This window comes from Neomonachus schauinslandi, chromosome 2, assembly GCF_002201575.2.
Source record: "Neomonachus schauinslandi chromosome 2, ASM220157v2, whole genome shotgun sequence".
Lineage (NCBI taxonomy): Eukaryota > Metazoa > Chordata > Mammalia > Carnivora > Phocidae > Neomonachus > Neomonachus schauinslandi.
Genome location: NC_058404.1, coordinates 164,005,640 through 164,020,899, shown reverse-complemented (window position 1 = coordinate 164,020,899; position 15,260 = coordinate 164,005,640). Strand labels below are relative to the sequence as shown.

The 15,260-nt window shown below is 40.4% G+C and overlaps 1 protein-coding gene across 1 annotated transcript in view; it reads right to left on the bottom strand.

Annotated features, from left to right (window-relative positions):
- NFXL1 (nuclear transcription factor, X-box binding like 1) overlaps positions 1–3,724 on the bottom strand; it is a 75,626-nt gene extending 71,902 nt beyond the window's left edge. Inside the window, exons 1-3 of the mRNA XM_021701615.2 lie at positions 3,652–3,724; positions 3,066–3,308; positions 92–268 (exon numbers count right to left, since the gene is read on the bottom strand). Coding sequence (XP_021557290.1) covers positions 92–268; positions 3,066–3,306 — 418 coding nt within the window. The 5' untranslated portion in view covers positions 3,307–3,308; positions 3,652–3,724. The remainder of the gene's footprint in view (positions 1–91; positions 269–3,065; positions 3,309–3,651) is intronic.
- Positions 3,725–15,260: the final 11,536 nt, after the last annotated feature.

Below are 15,260 nucleotides of genomic sequence, written 5' to 3'. Positions count from 1 at the left end.
ACCTGAAACTAATATTACACTATAACTAACTGGAATTTAAATAAAAACTTAAAAAAAAAAAAAAGTCAAAATTTAAAAGACCATACAGCACCTGTCTGAGTAGTGTAACTTGTAAATGTATTAGCAACTATTTTCCCCCGTTTTCCTTCAAAATCTTCATCTCCTTCTTCTTCAGAGGAAGAGTTAAAGTGTTCTTCAACAAGTTTTTTGGCTGCAGCTTGATTGGCCTTCTTGATTTCCTCAAATTTCCTTTGAGACATTAGCTCTGCTTAAAAGAAAAAAAAATTAAGTTCCATTTCTGCAAAACAATCTCTAAGCACATAGATTTAAAAGTCATCCTTGGAGCATTCTATCTTACTATTATGCACAAAAAAAGTATTTTCAAGTTTCTTGGCAAACAACTAAAGAGAATAATACCACAATGAAAACTTTCACTTTTGTTAAATATCCTGCTAAATGCAGCAAATTGTCCTAGAAACAGTGATGAACAAATCAATTTAAAAATTATAAAGATATGATAAAGTATCAAAAAACTATTAACCTCAAAATAAGGATGTTAATAAAAATTAAAATGGCATGTTTAAAAATAAATCATACACAGTGATTTTTGAGAGGTGGGAAACATGCCAACTGGGAGCACATCAGAATCCGTTAAACTGGGTGCTTTCTCAAACAATCCTCTTCCACACTACAGCCCAGCCTGGCCTGACCCACCAAAGATTTTGCACAAACAATATCCACTGTATACCCATTATCTTTATAATCTGCTCTTAGAAAGGTCAAGGACTTTTTGCCTTTATTAAAATGTAGTCACAAAACATATGTTTTGTGAATGTTGCCGATATGGAAAACGTGGTTCCTACAGCACCTTCATGCCAAAAGAAATGTTAAATAAATTTGGATTAGTCTTCCACTATTCTCTTTAGCACTGACTGTACTTCTCATTTTTTTACTTGGTTAAATAATAACACAAAAAGAATTAGATTACTTCATAGCATATACCCAACTCCTTAAGGGCAAGGACCAGGGAAATTTTCTTCAAGTACTAACTATTAATAAACTCTTATGATCAGCAATCCTAGTTTTAAGAAAGGAGCTACAAACGTACTGAATTGATCTGAATTTATTAGTGCCCATATTGAGAGGATTTTAAATTCACTAATTAAAACTGTAAATTGCTAATTTAAGTTCACTTTATGCTTAAAACCGATGAGCCACTACCCAGATACGCTTTCTTAATCTTGGTTGTGCATTTGTACTTAACGACGTTTTATCTTTTATTTCCCTCATGAAATGTTTTCCCTTTGTTGTTGCAGCCAGTTTAGTTGGGGATTATGCAGTATTTCAGGTAAAACTGAAAGCAAATGTATACAGGACTTATATAGGAATCTTTTGAGTATTAGGAGAAAAGTAATGGCTATAAGATATATGACTCAAAACTTGATATGCAGTAAGAGAGATGATAAATGTCATTAATTGTGAAAAAACAGCATGTAAAGATACATTTCTTTAAAGGCTGAGTTAGAAGACATAATAAAAACATCCATAACCCTATCAACATATCCACATAAGATCATCTCAAAGAAAAGTGACAAAGCAAACTTCCTATATATTATTTCTTACAGACAAATCTCAATTATCCAGGTGAAGGATGCTTGCTTTTCTGCTATCCACAAAATCCAAGAAACTACCAAAACTGTTCTTGGTCTTCAACTTGCACATTTCACCACCACTTGTATCCTAAATTCATAATTGCTAGAGGGGAGGTGGGTGGGGAGATGGGTGAAATAGGTGATAAAGATTAAGGAATACACTTGTGGTGATGAGCACCGGGTGATGTATGGAAGTGCTGAATCACTATACTGTATACCTGAAACTGATATAACACTGTACGTTAACTGTACTGGAATTAAAATATACTCAGTAACTCCAAGCTAAGAGAATACCACCTAACTTTAAAATTAGCTTAGGGAAAAAGCTCAACTTGCTCCTCCCTCAAAAAATATATCCAGGGGGCGCCTGGGTGGCTCAGTCGTTAAGCGTCTGCCTTCGGCTATGGTCGTGGTCTCAGGGTCCTGGGATAGAGCCCCGCATTGGGCTCCCTGCTCCGCGGGGAGCGTGCTTCTCCCTCTCCCACTCTCCCTGCTGGTGTTCCCTCTCTCGCTGTGTCTCTCTCTGTCAAATAAATAAATCTTTAAATATATATATATATATATATTCAGAAAAATACATTCCAAACATTAAAATGATTTGAGGGATTATTCCCTTGGCCTCATGCAATCCTCCATTAGCATGGACAATTCAGAGTTGCCTGTGTGTTCTCAGGCTACACTAAAACACAGCCTTGGATAAAGGATAATGACATGCCAGAGGAGGCCACATCAGATACATCGGAAAAACGACATGAAATTTGTGAATAGGAACCACAGTTGAGAAAAATACCTCAAGCTCAAGGGCTTACAGGGCATATTCACTTAAAGTTACTAAACTAAGGCAATCTCGCAAAGATGGAAAAAGGCAACTGGCCCCCAGGTAGGAGAAACCACGTGAAATGGAGTGCCTAAACCCAACCTAAACGGAATTTCTGGAACTGGCGGTTGCCATGGGTAAAGCCATACACTCCTATTTTACACACACAAAAAAGTTGTTAACGAGATTTTTATGAGATTTTAAAAAGAAAAGGAAAACAAAACAAAACAAAAAACCAGCTGGCAACCAATTCAGATTTAGAGGATTGTGTTAGCCAAACCAAACTACAGGCTAAATCAGTATCCCGGGCCACAATTTGCAACTTTTGGTCTAGGGATTCAGCAGGCAAAAAAGAATAAAGAGAAGAACACTGGACAAAGAAGTAATCCTGATTGATAGTAATTAAAATTAAGGTGAAAGAGTTATGCTGGGAATCTGCCTAGAATGCCGAAATGAGTAGCTTCCTTGACGGTTTGGCAAGTGGGGGCAATAATAAACTCTCCAAGGAAAAGTGAATGAGAGCAAGGGCGGAGAGGCAGTTCTGACTAGCAAGTGCCTTAGTAGGTGAAACCGAGGACGGGAGCCTTTCTCACCACATGCTACGTAAGTCTGCAGTGCTTCAGATCCCGCGGGGCTGCGCCTGGCTGAACTACCTGCAGCCGCAGAGGTGGCGGCTCCTCTGGGGCTGGGGCCAGGTCCAGCAGCGCCCGCTGAGCCCTTCTCTCGCCCTCCTCCGGCGCCGCGGAGATGGATTCCATTTCCTGAAGAGGGGGCCGCGGTGGCCCGTCCTCGGGCTCGGCCTCGGCCACCGGCCACCTGGCGCCAGGAAGCTTCCATTCCTGCAGAGGAAAGGAAAAAAAAAAAAATGAGTGGAAGGAGCGTGAGCGCAGCGGGTGCCGAGACGGGGAATTAGAGGCAGTGGCGGAAACCAGTATGAGCGGCGCAATGAGGAAGGTCCCCGCAGGGCAAGGACCGGGTTTGAGAAGGTCGCGGCCCTGTCACTAGGAGGGTGAGTCCCCGCTAAGCCCAGGTTTTGGAGATGGACCGGAGAGGCAGAGGACTAGGCAGAGAAATGGACCTCAGGGCAAGGAGCACCCAGCTCCAGAGTGGGAGAGCCCGGGGAAACGAAAGCGCCTCCTCAGCCTCAGGGGCAGGGCGGTGCAGATGGAAGTACAGACTGACCGCTCGGCTCCCGCCGGGAACCAACTGCAGTAGCGGACCCCAAGGAAATCTACGTCTCCGTACCGACGGCGCCCGCTCCCGGCGACTACAACTCCCAGAAGCCCAGATCAACTGCCCGCAGAACGCGTGGCATCACTGGCCACTTCCTTATCCGGGAGTGTTGGGGGGGGCGGGGAGGGCGGTTAGCGAGAGGAGCTCAGAACGCGTGCGCTGACTTGGACCGAGTCTTCGGAAACTACAATTCCCAGCGTGCTGTGGGGCTTGGGTGGGACCGTCGCCCAGAGAGGGTGGAAGGTTGGGGAGGTGGGCGGACTGTAAGTGTTCTCGACTCCAGAGGTTGCTGGGGCTTCCCTACGAATACCTTAAACCCATTTGGGTGTCAGGATTTTGTCAGACTAGCCATAATTGACTGTCCTCCAGCGTTAGCATTGACCCGAGCTTTCAGGTGGCAGGAGGGTTCTCACTGACGGAAATAAACAATGAGAACACTTCGGGGTCGGGGAAGAGGGAGGAAGAGCTGGGGGGTATTGCGGAAACGTGGCTGGAGTGGAGAAAGCGCCCTTAGGAATTGCTGAAGCGATGTAGAGGATACGTCTCTCATAGTTTGTATAGTTTACAATAAGGTTTTCCTGAGGCAGGCCGATTTTTACCTACGTGACAGCTCCCTGAAGTAGGTTATATTACGGAAAGTAGTTGAGAGCCATGACCTAAAGCTGACTTTGCCGACATTTCCAGGAAGATATGGATAAGTAAATATATTTCAAAAAATTGGGGGTCTGTCTGGGATTGAGAAATATATTGATTGATGTTTGGAACGACACAGTCTTTATACAACTCTTCAACTTAATTTCTCTACATTAATAATAAATACCTAATGTTTAAATAGCATTTGCTAAGTGCCAGGCACTATTCAAAATGTCTCATGTATTAACTAGTTAGTTAATTAGTTATTCACGATAACACTATTCCCGTTTTACAGCTGAGAACACGAAGTACAGAGAAGTAACCTCCCTTGCTCATATAGCTAGTTATTGTTATCATTGATACTATTTTTAAACATGATTTTCTTATTCAAAATCCTAGCACAATCAGAATCACAACTGAGTAGTATGATTCCTGGCCTATATTTTTAAGCACCATGCTATATAATTACTGTATAAATGTATTTAATATTTACCTAAAATTCCAGTTACTTTTAGAGGACCTAATAAGTCATATAACTCATAATCAGAATTTTCCCCTGCCATATTATACAATGAAAATTTATAATCATAATAATTACTTTGGAATCAGAAAGAATCTTATGTGTTCTCTGAATTAGGAAACTGTTATAGTATGACAGTAAAGTTTTGCAGTAAAAAACTGTGTATCATGTAGAAGCATAGGTAAATTGAGAACATTTTCAGAAGTGACCATTGCTGTTATTTTTACTTGGAAATTTTAGATAATATTTGGAAGAAACAAGAGGGTTTTTTGTGTGTTTCTCAAAAGGTAACATGAGAAATATAATTAAATATTATAAAGATATAATTAAAATGATAAAGATTGATAAATATTGTGCAAGTCCAATTAATTTTAATTCTTAAAAATAGTACTCAGAGGAATAGCTAAGAAAGGCTGACAATACCAAGTGTTGGCAACAAGAACTCTAATACTTATTGGTGGAAGTGGAAATTGGTTCAAAGACTTTCAAAAAATGTGTGGGGCGCCTGGGTGGCTCAGTCGTTAAGCGTCTGCCTTCGGCTCAGGTCATGATCCCAGGGTCCTGGGATGGAGCCCCACATCGGACTCCCTGCTCGGCGGGAAGCCTGCTTCTCCCTCTCCCACTCCCCCTGCTTGTGTTCCCTCTCTCGCTGTGTCTCTCTCTGTCAAATAAATAAATAAAATCTTAAAAAAAAAAAAATGTAGACAGTATCTACTAAAACTAAACACAACCTACTACTACAGCACTATGACCAAGCAATTCCACTTCTGTATACACACCTAAAAGAAATAAGTGCATAGTCCACAAAAACTCACATTTAAAGCAACCTTATTCATAACAGCCCCAAATTAGAAACAACCTTAATGTCCAGGAGAATAGAAAAATAAATGTGCTGTATTCATATAATGAATATATATATGTGTGTTCATTATATATACCTGGGTGGATCTCAAAGACATCATATTAAGCAAAAGAAGCCAGACACAACAAAGTCCTTACTTGTGGTTCCAATTTCATGAAGTTCCTGAACAAGGAATAGAAGCCAGAGTAGTACTTGCCTCTGATGGGGGTAGGACGATTTTAACTGGGAGGAGGAGTGAGGTATCTAAGTGGTGGAAAAATTGTATCTTGATCGGGATAGTAGTTTCACTTGTGTGTACACATGTAAAAACAAAAAAATATACATTTATGATTTGTGAGATTTACTATACGTATGATACACCTCAATTCTGAAAAAAATTCTAAAGTAAATATAGAAAAAATAAGATATCTGAATACTTCCATTGTCCGGCCACTTGAAAAATGTGATTTAATTATATTTATTTGTCCATTACTGATATATTATCCTAATGTGGATTTTTTTTTGCCAGAATATTCACACAAAATCCCCCAAATACACTTACCCTTGACAAATACATATATACTTAGGTAAACACTGTGCCAGTTATCAATTTATTGCCTCTCAGCTCCAATTCACCCTTCAATATGTCCTCTGTAATAAATGACAGAACTCTTTCAAGCATCTCCTCTGAGAGCGCCACCTTATGTTTTCCCAGCAGAGGGTGCTAGAGAGACATTGCAGGAGAGAACTGTTTTGGTGGGTGTTTCCTGCTACTAGGGGTTGGGTCAGCAACCTTGCAGCCTCTGCCTGGCCTGCAGTTAAGCTTCTGGCCAAACCTCTCAACATGGAAACTGGCCCCAAGGCCCCCTGCTCATTCCAGCGCCCTGAGTCACCATTTACTTTGCAGCCAACAGCTCCCATGCCCTACACCTGTCACCATTCTCTGTAGACCATGGCACAGGTCCCCTGTGCCCCAGCCTCCATTCTCTCTGCAAGCCCACCTCACTGGTTTCTGATCAGCTGCACTCCAGAGGGACTGCAGAACATCTGTGTCCAGAACAAACCAGCAAGCTCCTCTGCTAGGATCTGAAACCAGCCTTGGGGGAGGGGAGTCCCTTCCAAGCTTCTCCTTTTTTTGGATATTCTCCCTCAGCTCTAGAATACCATTTTTGGTTTCCTTATAGTCATTATTTTATCAAAGTTTATTCATTCTTTGTATTAAACTTAACCCACTGCGTAGTTTCTATTCCTGATTGGGCACTAAGTGATAACGGGCACTGTAAACATTTTAGATCAGCTTTCCTTGACATACTGGATATGACCCAATCAAACTGACAGCAACAACAACAACAAAAATCCTCTGGAAAACAGGATGGAGGTTCCTCAAAGAGTTAAAAATAGAACTACCCGGGGCGTCTGGGTGGCTCAGCCGTTAAGTGTCTACCTTTGGCTCAGGTCATGATCTCAGGGTCCTGGGATTGAGTCCCGCATCAGGGTCCCTGCTCAGCAGGGAGCCTGCTTCTCCCTCTCCCTCTGCCCCTCCCCCTGCTTCTTCTCCCTCTCTTTCTCTGTCAAATAAATAAAATCTTTAAAAAAAAATAGAACTACCCTACCGCCCAGCAACTGCACTACTAGGTATTTGTCTAAATGATACAAAAATAGTGATTTGAAGGGGCACATGCACCCCAATGTTTATAGCAGCAATGTCCACAATAGCCAAACTATGGAAAGAGCCCAGATGTCCATCGACAGATGAATGGGTACAGAAGATGTGGTGTATATATACATGCACAGTGGATTATTACTCAGCTATCAAAAGCATGAAATCTTGCCATTTGCAACAACTTGGATGGAACTAGAGGGTATAATGCTAAGCGAAACAAATCCATCAGAGAAAGACAAATGCCATGTGATTTCACTCATATGTGGAATTTAAGAAACAAAACTGATGAACATAAGGAAAGGGAAGGAAAAATAAAATAGGATAGAAACTCTTAACTCTAGGAAACAAACTGAGGGTTGCTGGAGGGGAGGTGGATGGGAGGATGGGGTAACTAGGTGATGGGCATTAAGGAGGGCACTTGATGGAATGAGCACTGAGTGTTATATGCAAATGATGAGTCACTAAATTCTACCCTGAAATTAATAATACACTATATGTTAACTAACTTGAATTTATATTTTAAAAAAGGAAATAAAGGATACGACACAGAGTGCAAAATATACCGCCAAAATAAGTAAAAAAAGATTTTCTGCCATATGTAGGATCAGAGGAGAACTAGAAAAATTAATAAGCAGATTGTTTTCCTAGTCAGGTTAAAATGTATATAACTTTAGGGAACTGATTCCTTTTTTCCTTTTGTTAGTAATAATCAGAATTGAATAATAAAAATAGTACTATATAATATGAATTTCATGAAAATGAAACTAATTTTTTTACCTTTATCATTTTACTTTTTCTAGGAAAACCTTCATAACAGAGACAAAATCAACCAAACATTTATTCATATTTAATGTAAGCTGTTTTCAAATATTCAGCTTAATAATCCATCCATCCATCAATCAATAGTTGAATCTAGTGGATATCTAATACTGTCAGGTACTGGACGTATGTACTCAGAGATGGGAGGGATTCACTGTAAGTAAAGTACCAGGATAGGAATGAAGAGGCTCATGAAGACCCTAAGAACTAAATGAATTATTAAGGTCAGGATAAGATTTGAACAGGATGGAAAGATGCAATCTGAGTGGTAGGGACATAGCATAAGCTCAGGTTTAGAGTGAAAATAAACATGGCATGTGTTTTGAACCAAAAAAGAGAAAATTCTGTTGAATCTTAAGGCAAGGGTCATAAATAAGGCTGGAGAGCACCTTGAAAACAGAAGGAGAAAAATCTCAATGTTGGCAATACGTAACCACTATGAGGTTCAAGAAAGGGGAAATGATATCAAGAAAGGGGAAATGATATCAAAAAAGGAATGGTCTTTTTTAAAATCTGATTTGGTTTTTAAAAGATCACCATGGCAACTCGATGGAAATGGACTATTGGGGTAAGGAGAGCAAGAGTGGAATTAGACACTGGTTAACAGTATACTGTAGGAATCCCGGTGAAAGATGGTGGTATGGATGAGCAGTGGATGTGATGCGTTACCGTCACATTCAGGATGTATCTTGAAAGTTGAGCTGACAGCATTCACCGACAGATTAGAGAACAGGTTTGAGATGAAGAGTCAAGAAAAGATGACTCGACTCAAAGTTTTTCACCTGAGGACCTGGGTCAATGGCAGCGCCATTTTCAGACATAGGGAATACTGGGGAAGAAACAAGTCTGAAAAAAAAGTCATGAGTTCTGCTTAGGACACATCAAATCCTCACTAAAAATAAAACCTCCAGCTTCTCTCTATGCACAACGACACTCTGGCGCCAGATGCGTAGGTTCTTCCACACAAAATAATTCAGTTTGCGGAATACACCAACGAGGTGTCCTACATTTAACCCAGTTCTGACACTAACTGCCTGGAGAGCCCAGGCCCCACAGGCTAAGAGCTCAGTCCTACAAGACTGTCCCCACCCACACTTCAGACGCCAGTTCAAGTCTCACGTTGTCACCAGTACTTGTGGTAAACTAGTTATAAATGGGAGGTCCCCGTGTCCCCCTCCCCATGTTCTATAATTGGCTAAAATGGCTCACGGAAGCCAGGGACACAGTCTACTTTTGATTATTGATTTGTTATAAGTGATACAACCCAGGAATAGCCACATGGAAGAGAGGCATACGGCAAAGAATGTGGGAAGGGACACAGAGCTTCCATGCCTTCTCTGGGGGGCACCACTCTCCCAGCCCCTCAGTGTGCTTACCAAGCCAGAAGATTTCCAAACCCCTTGAATTAAGGTTTTATGACTAAGGCTTCATTACATAGGCCTTGTTGATTAGATCATTGAGTGTTAGAGATGAACTCAACCTCCAGCCCCTCTCCTCTTCCCAAAGATTAGGGGCTTTCCAAAAGTTACCTCATCAACAAAAACTCAGATGTGGTTGAAAGGCACTTGCTTTGAATAGCAAAAAAAAAAAAAAAAAATGCTTTTTAAAATTTTTCACTCTGGAGCTGTCTCAGGAGCCAGTGACAAAAACCAAACATAATAAAAGATGTTCCTAAAGCTCTTATCACTTAGGAAACTACAATGGTTTTTAGGAGCTTGGGCCAGGAACCAGAAAAAAGGCCAAAATATGTATTTCTTATTAAAGCACATCTACCAAAGGAGATACCAAGTGTCTATTTGGATACTTAAGTCTGGAGTCCAGAGGAGAGCCCGGGGTTATAAATTTAGGAGTCGTCAGCATATAGATGCTTATAAAGTGCCATGGGATATATGAGCTCAATTAGGGAGTGAATATTGGCCTTTGGCCAATAAAGATTCAATGAGGAGGGGAACCAAGGGAGATGGAAGTCCAGAGAAGTGACTGAAAGCCAAGTGTCTTGAAAGGCAAGTGAAAAAAATGTTTCAGGAAAGGTGGTGATTGTCTCTACCTAACACTACTGAGAGGTCTAGTAAGTCTTGGACTCAGGACTGACCATTAGATTTGGCAAAGCAGGGGTCATCAGCGACCTTGACAAGAGGCTTCAGTGGAGTGAGAGCAGCAAAACTTAACTGTGTCAGGTTCAAGGAAGAATAGAGAAAGAGGATCTGTAAAGACAGTCCTAGAGAAGAGTTTTACAGTAAAGGAGAGTAGAATGTGGTGTTGACTGAAAGCAGATACAGGGTCAAGCAACAGGTAGATGTTCTTTTAAGATCTGAGCCATTGCACATTGAAGGGGACAACCAATCCACAGAGGGTGGGGGGGGGTGATAAAGCACGATGGGGGGGGCAAGGGAAGGGGGAGATCATTGTAACAGCAAAGTCCTTGAGTACAAGAGAGTGTCTAGGGACCTGTGCACGGGAGGACAATGTCATTTCTCAGACAGGTGTTTGGAGTGTTTGTCCACTGTAACAGACTTAGCTCAGACATTCTTCAGGCTTGCTCCCATGCCTGATGCTGGAGTGAGTCGTAAGCCCTAGGGTGTAACATGGGGCCGGTGTACTCTTTGGGGCATGAGACTCTTCTGGAGGCTAGGCACTCCAGGTCTGGGATCCAGCCCTCCCAGTGTTCAGCTTGGCCGTGTCCTCTGAGGGACTGCTATAGCCTTGGGGAGCACTCCAGGAACCAAGAGATTTTTTTCCTTCTCTCAGCCCAGAGTTCAAGTCTAGCAGACATCCTAGTTCCGAGCAAACTCAAAACACCTTGTAAAATGTTGTTGCCGTTCATCTGTGATCTAACAAAAGGTTCACTATTTCTCTGAATATGTTGAAAGGAGATTGTCTAAAACTAGAATAGAAACCCCTGAAAGTAGAGTTGACATTTAGATATCACCTTAAAAATAAAAAAGATAATGCTGGGTGCAGGATAGTTCATTAGTTTATAATGGTCTCAAGAAACAATGGATTTATCTAGGCAGGTATCCCATACATGGGATATATATAAATTCAGGGGTTCTATTGCTAAGGAAAGAAGATAGGCATTTCTGCTAGACTTTAATGTTATATCATATATAACATTATATACTAATATATATTGTTTATATTTATATTATTTTATATTATATACAATATAATTATTATTTTACATATATTTTATATGGGATATATGATATTGTATATCCCATAGTAAAAACTATGTTGTTTCAGCCTCTCTTGCTCTTAGGTGTAACCACACAACCAAGTTTTTGTCACTGAGATGTAAGTGAAAGTGGAAAGTATCCTGAAGGGAAGCACAATGTACTTCTTCCTGTCTTCCTCTTTCCTGGTGCCTAACGTGCAAATGGGATGGCAGAAGGTGGATTAGCCATCTCAGACCATGAGGTGATCTTGGGAGAGGAGACCTAGGGAATGAAAGGCAGATCTGTAGAAACATCCAGAGAGGAGCTAATTTCCCTGAGGACTTCTTTGGAAAATGTCATGGCAGCCCTGTTCTGCCTGTGTCTGGACTTGAGCATGAGAAGTAAATATAGATCTATCATGTTTAAACCACAGTTCCTGAATTTCACTAAGCCATGATTATCTTCTGCATGCAACTGAACCTACCTCTAAACTCCTACAATACACAAATAATCCAGCTTTGTGAAGGAAAGTTGATAATTCCATTTCAATAAATTTTATATAGATCTGTAATCAAAAGTCATTAAAAGAATTTGAAAAACTTTCCAAGGGTAATGAGATGGTTGTCAGAGAATCAAATCATCAGCTTAAAAGAAATGATAAAATTTTAATTCCTTGAGGCCTTTGAAAGTGCTTAGATACTATTCTGTTAGATATTACTCAGGTGAGCTCAGCAATAATTAACTTAACATCTGACGATCCTTCCCAGGCTTGTTACTGGATTATTCTGTTGCGTTTACTTTTCCAAGGTTTGCATCAATACTAGAAACATGTTAGTTAGTTCCTAATATGGAGTGACAGTGTGCCAAACAGCGCCTAATGCTCCTAAAGTTAGTAGGAGAATTCATTTCCACAACCACTGTGTTCTCTTGAAGAGAAAAATAAAATCTGAAAATCCTACTTCTGAGTAGATTCGAGGCACCTTGCAAAACGCTCTTACCATTCATCTGTGATCTAGGAAAAGACTATTTCTCTGAATGTGTTGAAAGAAAATCTTCTAAAAACTAGAAGAGAAGCTCCTGCAAATGAGTTTGACATTCAGATATCACTTTAAAAAAAAAAAATGATGGAACCATCTGGCAACAAGGTAATTTATCCGTACATTATGGTCTCAAGAAATAACAGGCAACCACTCTAAATAAGCTATGTTTCATTCCTAGTGACAGCACTGTGAGGAATTATTGTCTTAATGTTTTATATAAAGAGGTTTCCAGAACCTCCACTGTTGTGTATTTTTCCCTCTCCTTCCCCATTACATGATTCTCCTCACCTCTGCCTAGTTTAAAGTGAATTCCTCTTCCAGGCAATCCTACTTAACCTTCTCTGGAAGAGTGCTTTTTTCTCCCCCAAACTGCCAGTAATAGCCCATTAATTAATCATGAAATCAATTTAGTAATTGGCAACAAGCATTTTTTCAAAAGAACTAAAATAGGATAGATGGAAGAAGTCCTCGAATACACTGCATGTTTGAAGGGGAAATATTCTTTTTTGAAAAGTTACACCTACGTGTTTCCTGGATCGCCATCAAAACGCATTTTATATGGGCCATTTATTATGGTCATAATCAGGGAAGGTTGAACAGATTGCCCTAGAAACAGTTACCCTCATTATTGTACCTGGCCTTTCTCAGCACAGAAATATTTTTTTTTTCTTTTCCTCAAAACTCTGCTCAATAATTCACTTCTAAGAATCATTGGCTCCCCAAGGAGAATAGCCGTCCCGGAGCTTTGGTACCACGTTATCTGCTGTGTGTCTGGCAAGTGCAGCAAACACTCAGGAAAGTCCAATCAGTAAAGAAAATCAGAGGCTACTGGATCACTCTGTTTATCTTACCCTTGGCTTCAGGACTCGATAAGCTTTAAGGTCTCTTTCCACTGTGAGACTAGATGTTCCTTTTCTCTTTGGCATCAGGGACAGGTTGGGGAATCATCAGCTTCTGAAAGCACTTTGTAGATGAATTCATCCATATTAAGTCTCTCCATGCTCTTAATAATCATCTAGGTGACTGTTGCTTGTTGCTGTTGCTGTTTTTTTAAACATATTTCTCTCAGCCTTGGTCTTTCTGGGCTGGAGTCCCACATTCCCTCCTGCCCCTCCATTCATTCACATGTCACGCTCTTACTCATTCTTGAGAGCCCATCCACCTCTAATATATTCAGGGATTGCTCAACAGAATTGCATACAATTTTCTAAGTTCAGATGCCTCTGATTTTCTACAAAGGCAAGAGAACGATACTTTCTAAAACTTCCTAAAGAAACCCAGCCTGTGTTTTTTGTTGTTGTTGTTGTTGTTTTGGTAATTCCTCCCTGGAACATTACAGACTACAGAACTCCTTATGTAAGACTTTACTGTATTTGATTGCTTAAAGCCAATTATTTAAAAATTTATCATTTGAAGTATTTGACTCCAGTGGAACTTATCTCTACTGAAGCTCTTCCATTGGTTTTAAGATCATATTTAAACATGTTAGGTATAAGTGGTCCCATCAGGATCAGGACGTAGAGAATCTATTTACCCTTACCATTTATTGTGTGATCTTGTTCTAAACGTCATATATAATTTAATTAATAATCGTCATTGTCATAAATTTTTGAAAGTTCAAATAAGTGATATTTACTGATTTCCTTTTGTCCACAAATCTACGTACAGCTCAAATAGATGATTTAGTTATGGCTTCCTGTTCTCGAAGATCGCATAACCTGAAGACAGCGATCTTAACTGGGCTCAGGAGCAAACACTCTATCCACGTTGTCAGTACGTTTGGCATACTATATTTGATTGCAGATAAGTGTTTGAAATACGGTTAAGCTATATTACATATTTTTAGACTCTTTGTGATTTATTTTTGACCACCCTCTCTGAGCTACAAAGAAGCAAGGCTTTCTGGTTTAGCATAGAGGCCAGGAGAGCAGGCGCCCTCTTCAGGTAAAACACGGAAAAGAAACTAGGTCAGTGGTGGGAAACCAAGAGGTCTATATAATCAGAGATTTAGTACCAATATTTTAACTAAGAATTTTTTTTTTCTTAAAGATTTTATGTATTTATATGACAGAGAGAGACACAGCGAGAGAGGGAACACAAGCAGGGGGAGTGGGAGAGGCAGGCTCCCCGCTGAGCAGGGAGCCCGATATAGGACTCGATCCCAGGACCCTGGGATCATGACCTGAGCCAAAGGCAGACGCTTAACGACTGAGCCACCCAGGCGCCCCTTAATCAAGAATTTCTAACAAGAGAGGAAATAGTCATTATTTCAGCTCAGTAAAAAACAACTCTCACTTTTCTGTCGCCAAAGAGTCTTGTCTCTCTTTAATCAATGAGTTTCAAATGCCCGATTATTTTAGACCTAAAAATAAAAGAAATATAATCGAAGTATATTTCATGTTACTTTATTGTGGCATATTTTCTTAGTAATTTTATATATTTTGTGCTTTGGGGGCATTTTGAAATTATATGTGAATGGAGCAGTAGAAATACCTATAATGTAGATCTATTAATTATTAGTAGTTTTTGCAAACAAAAGAACTAGGGGGAGTGACTTATTACATTCAAAAATGGGTGGGAAAAAATTGCATTCCTGTTCTAGAGCCTCCTAGTAATGGTAGGCAAATGTTCATCCCTTGTGTCCTGGGTGTCTCACTGGTCACTCTTTCTGCCGAGAATAAGCAACAAGGCCACTGGAGGATATCACGGAACACCATGGATTTTGGTGCCACCAGAATACTGTGCTCCTGGGCGTCATGAATCTTTGTGACAAACCCAGGAAACAGGCTCAGTGATATCTGAAGAGCTAACCCAAGTAGCTTCTTGGACTAAGTCCAACTGGCCAAAGCTCAACCCAGATAGAATAAAAATGAACCTAACTAAAAAG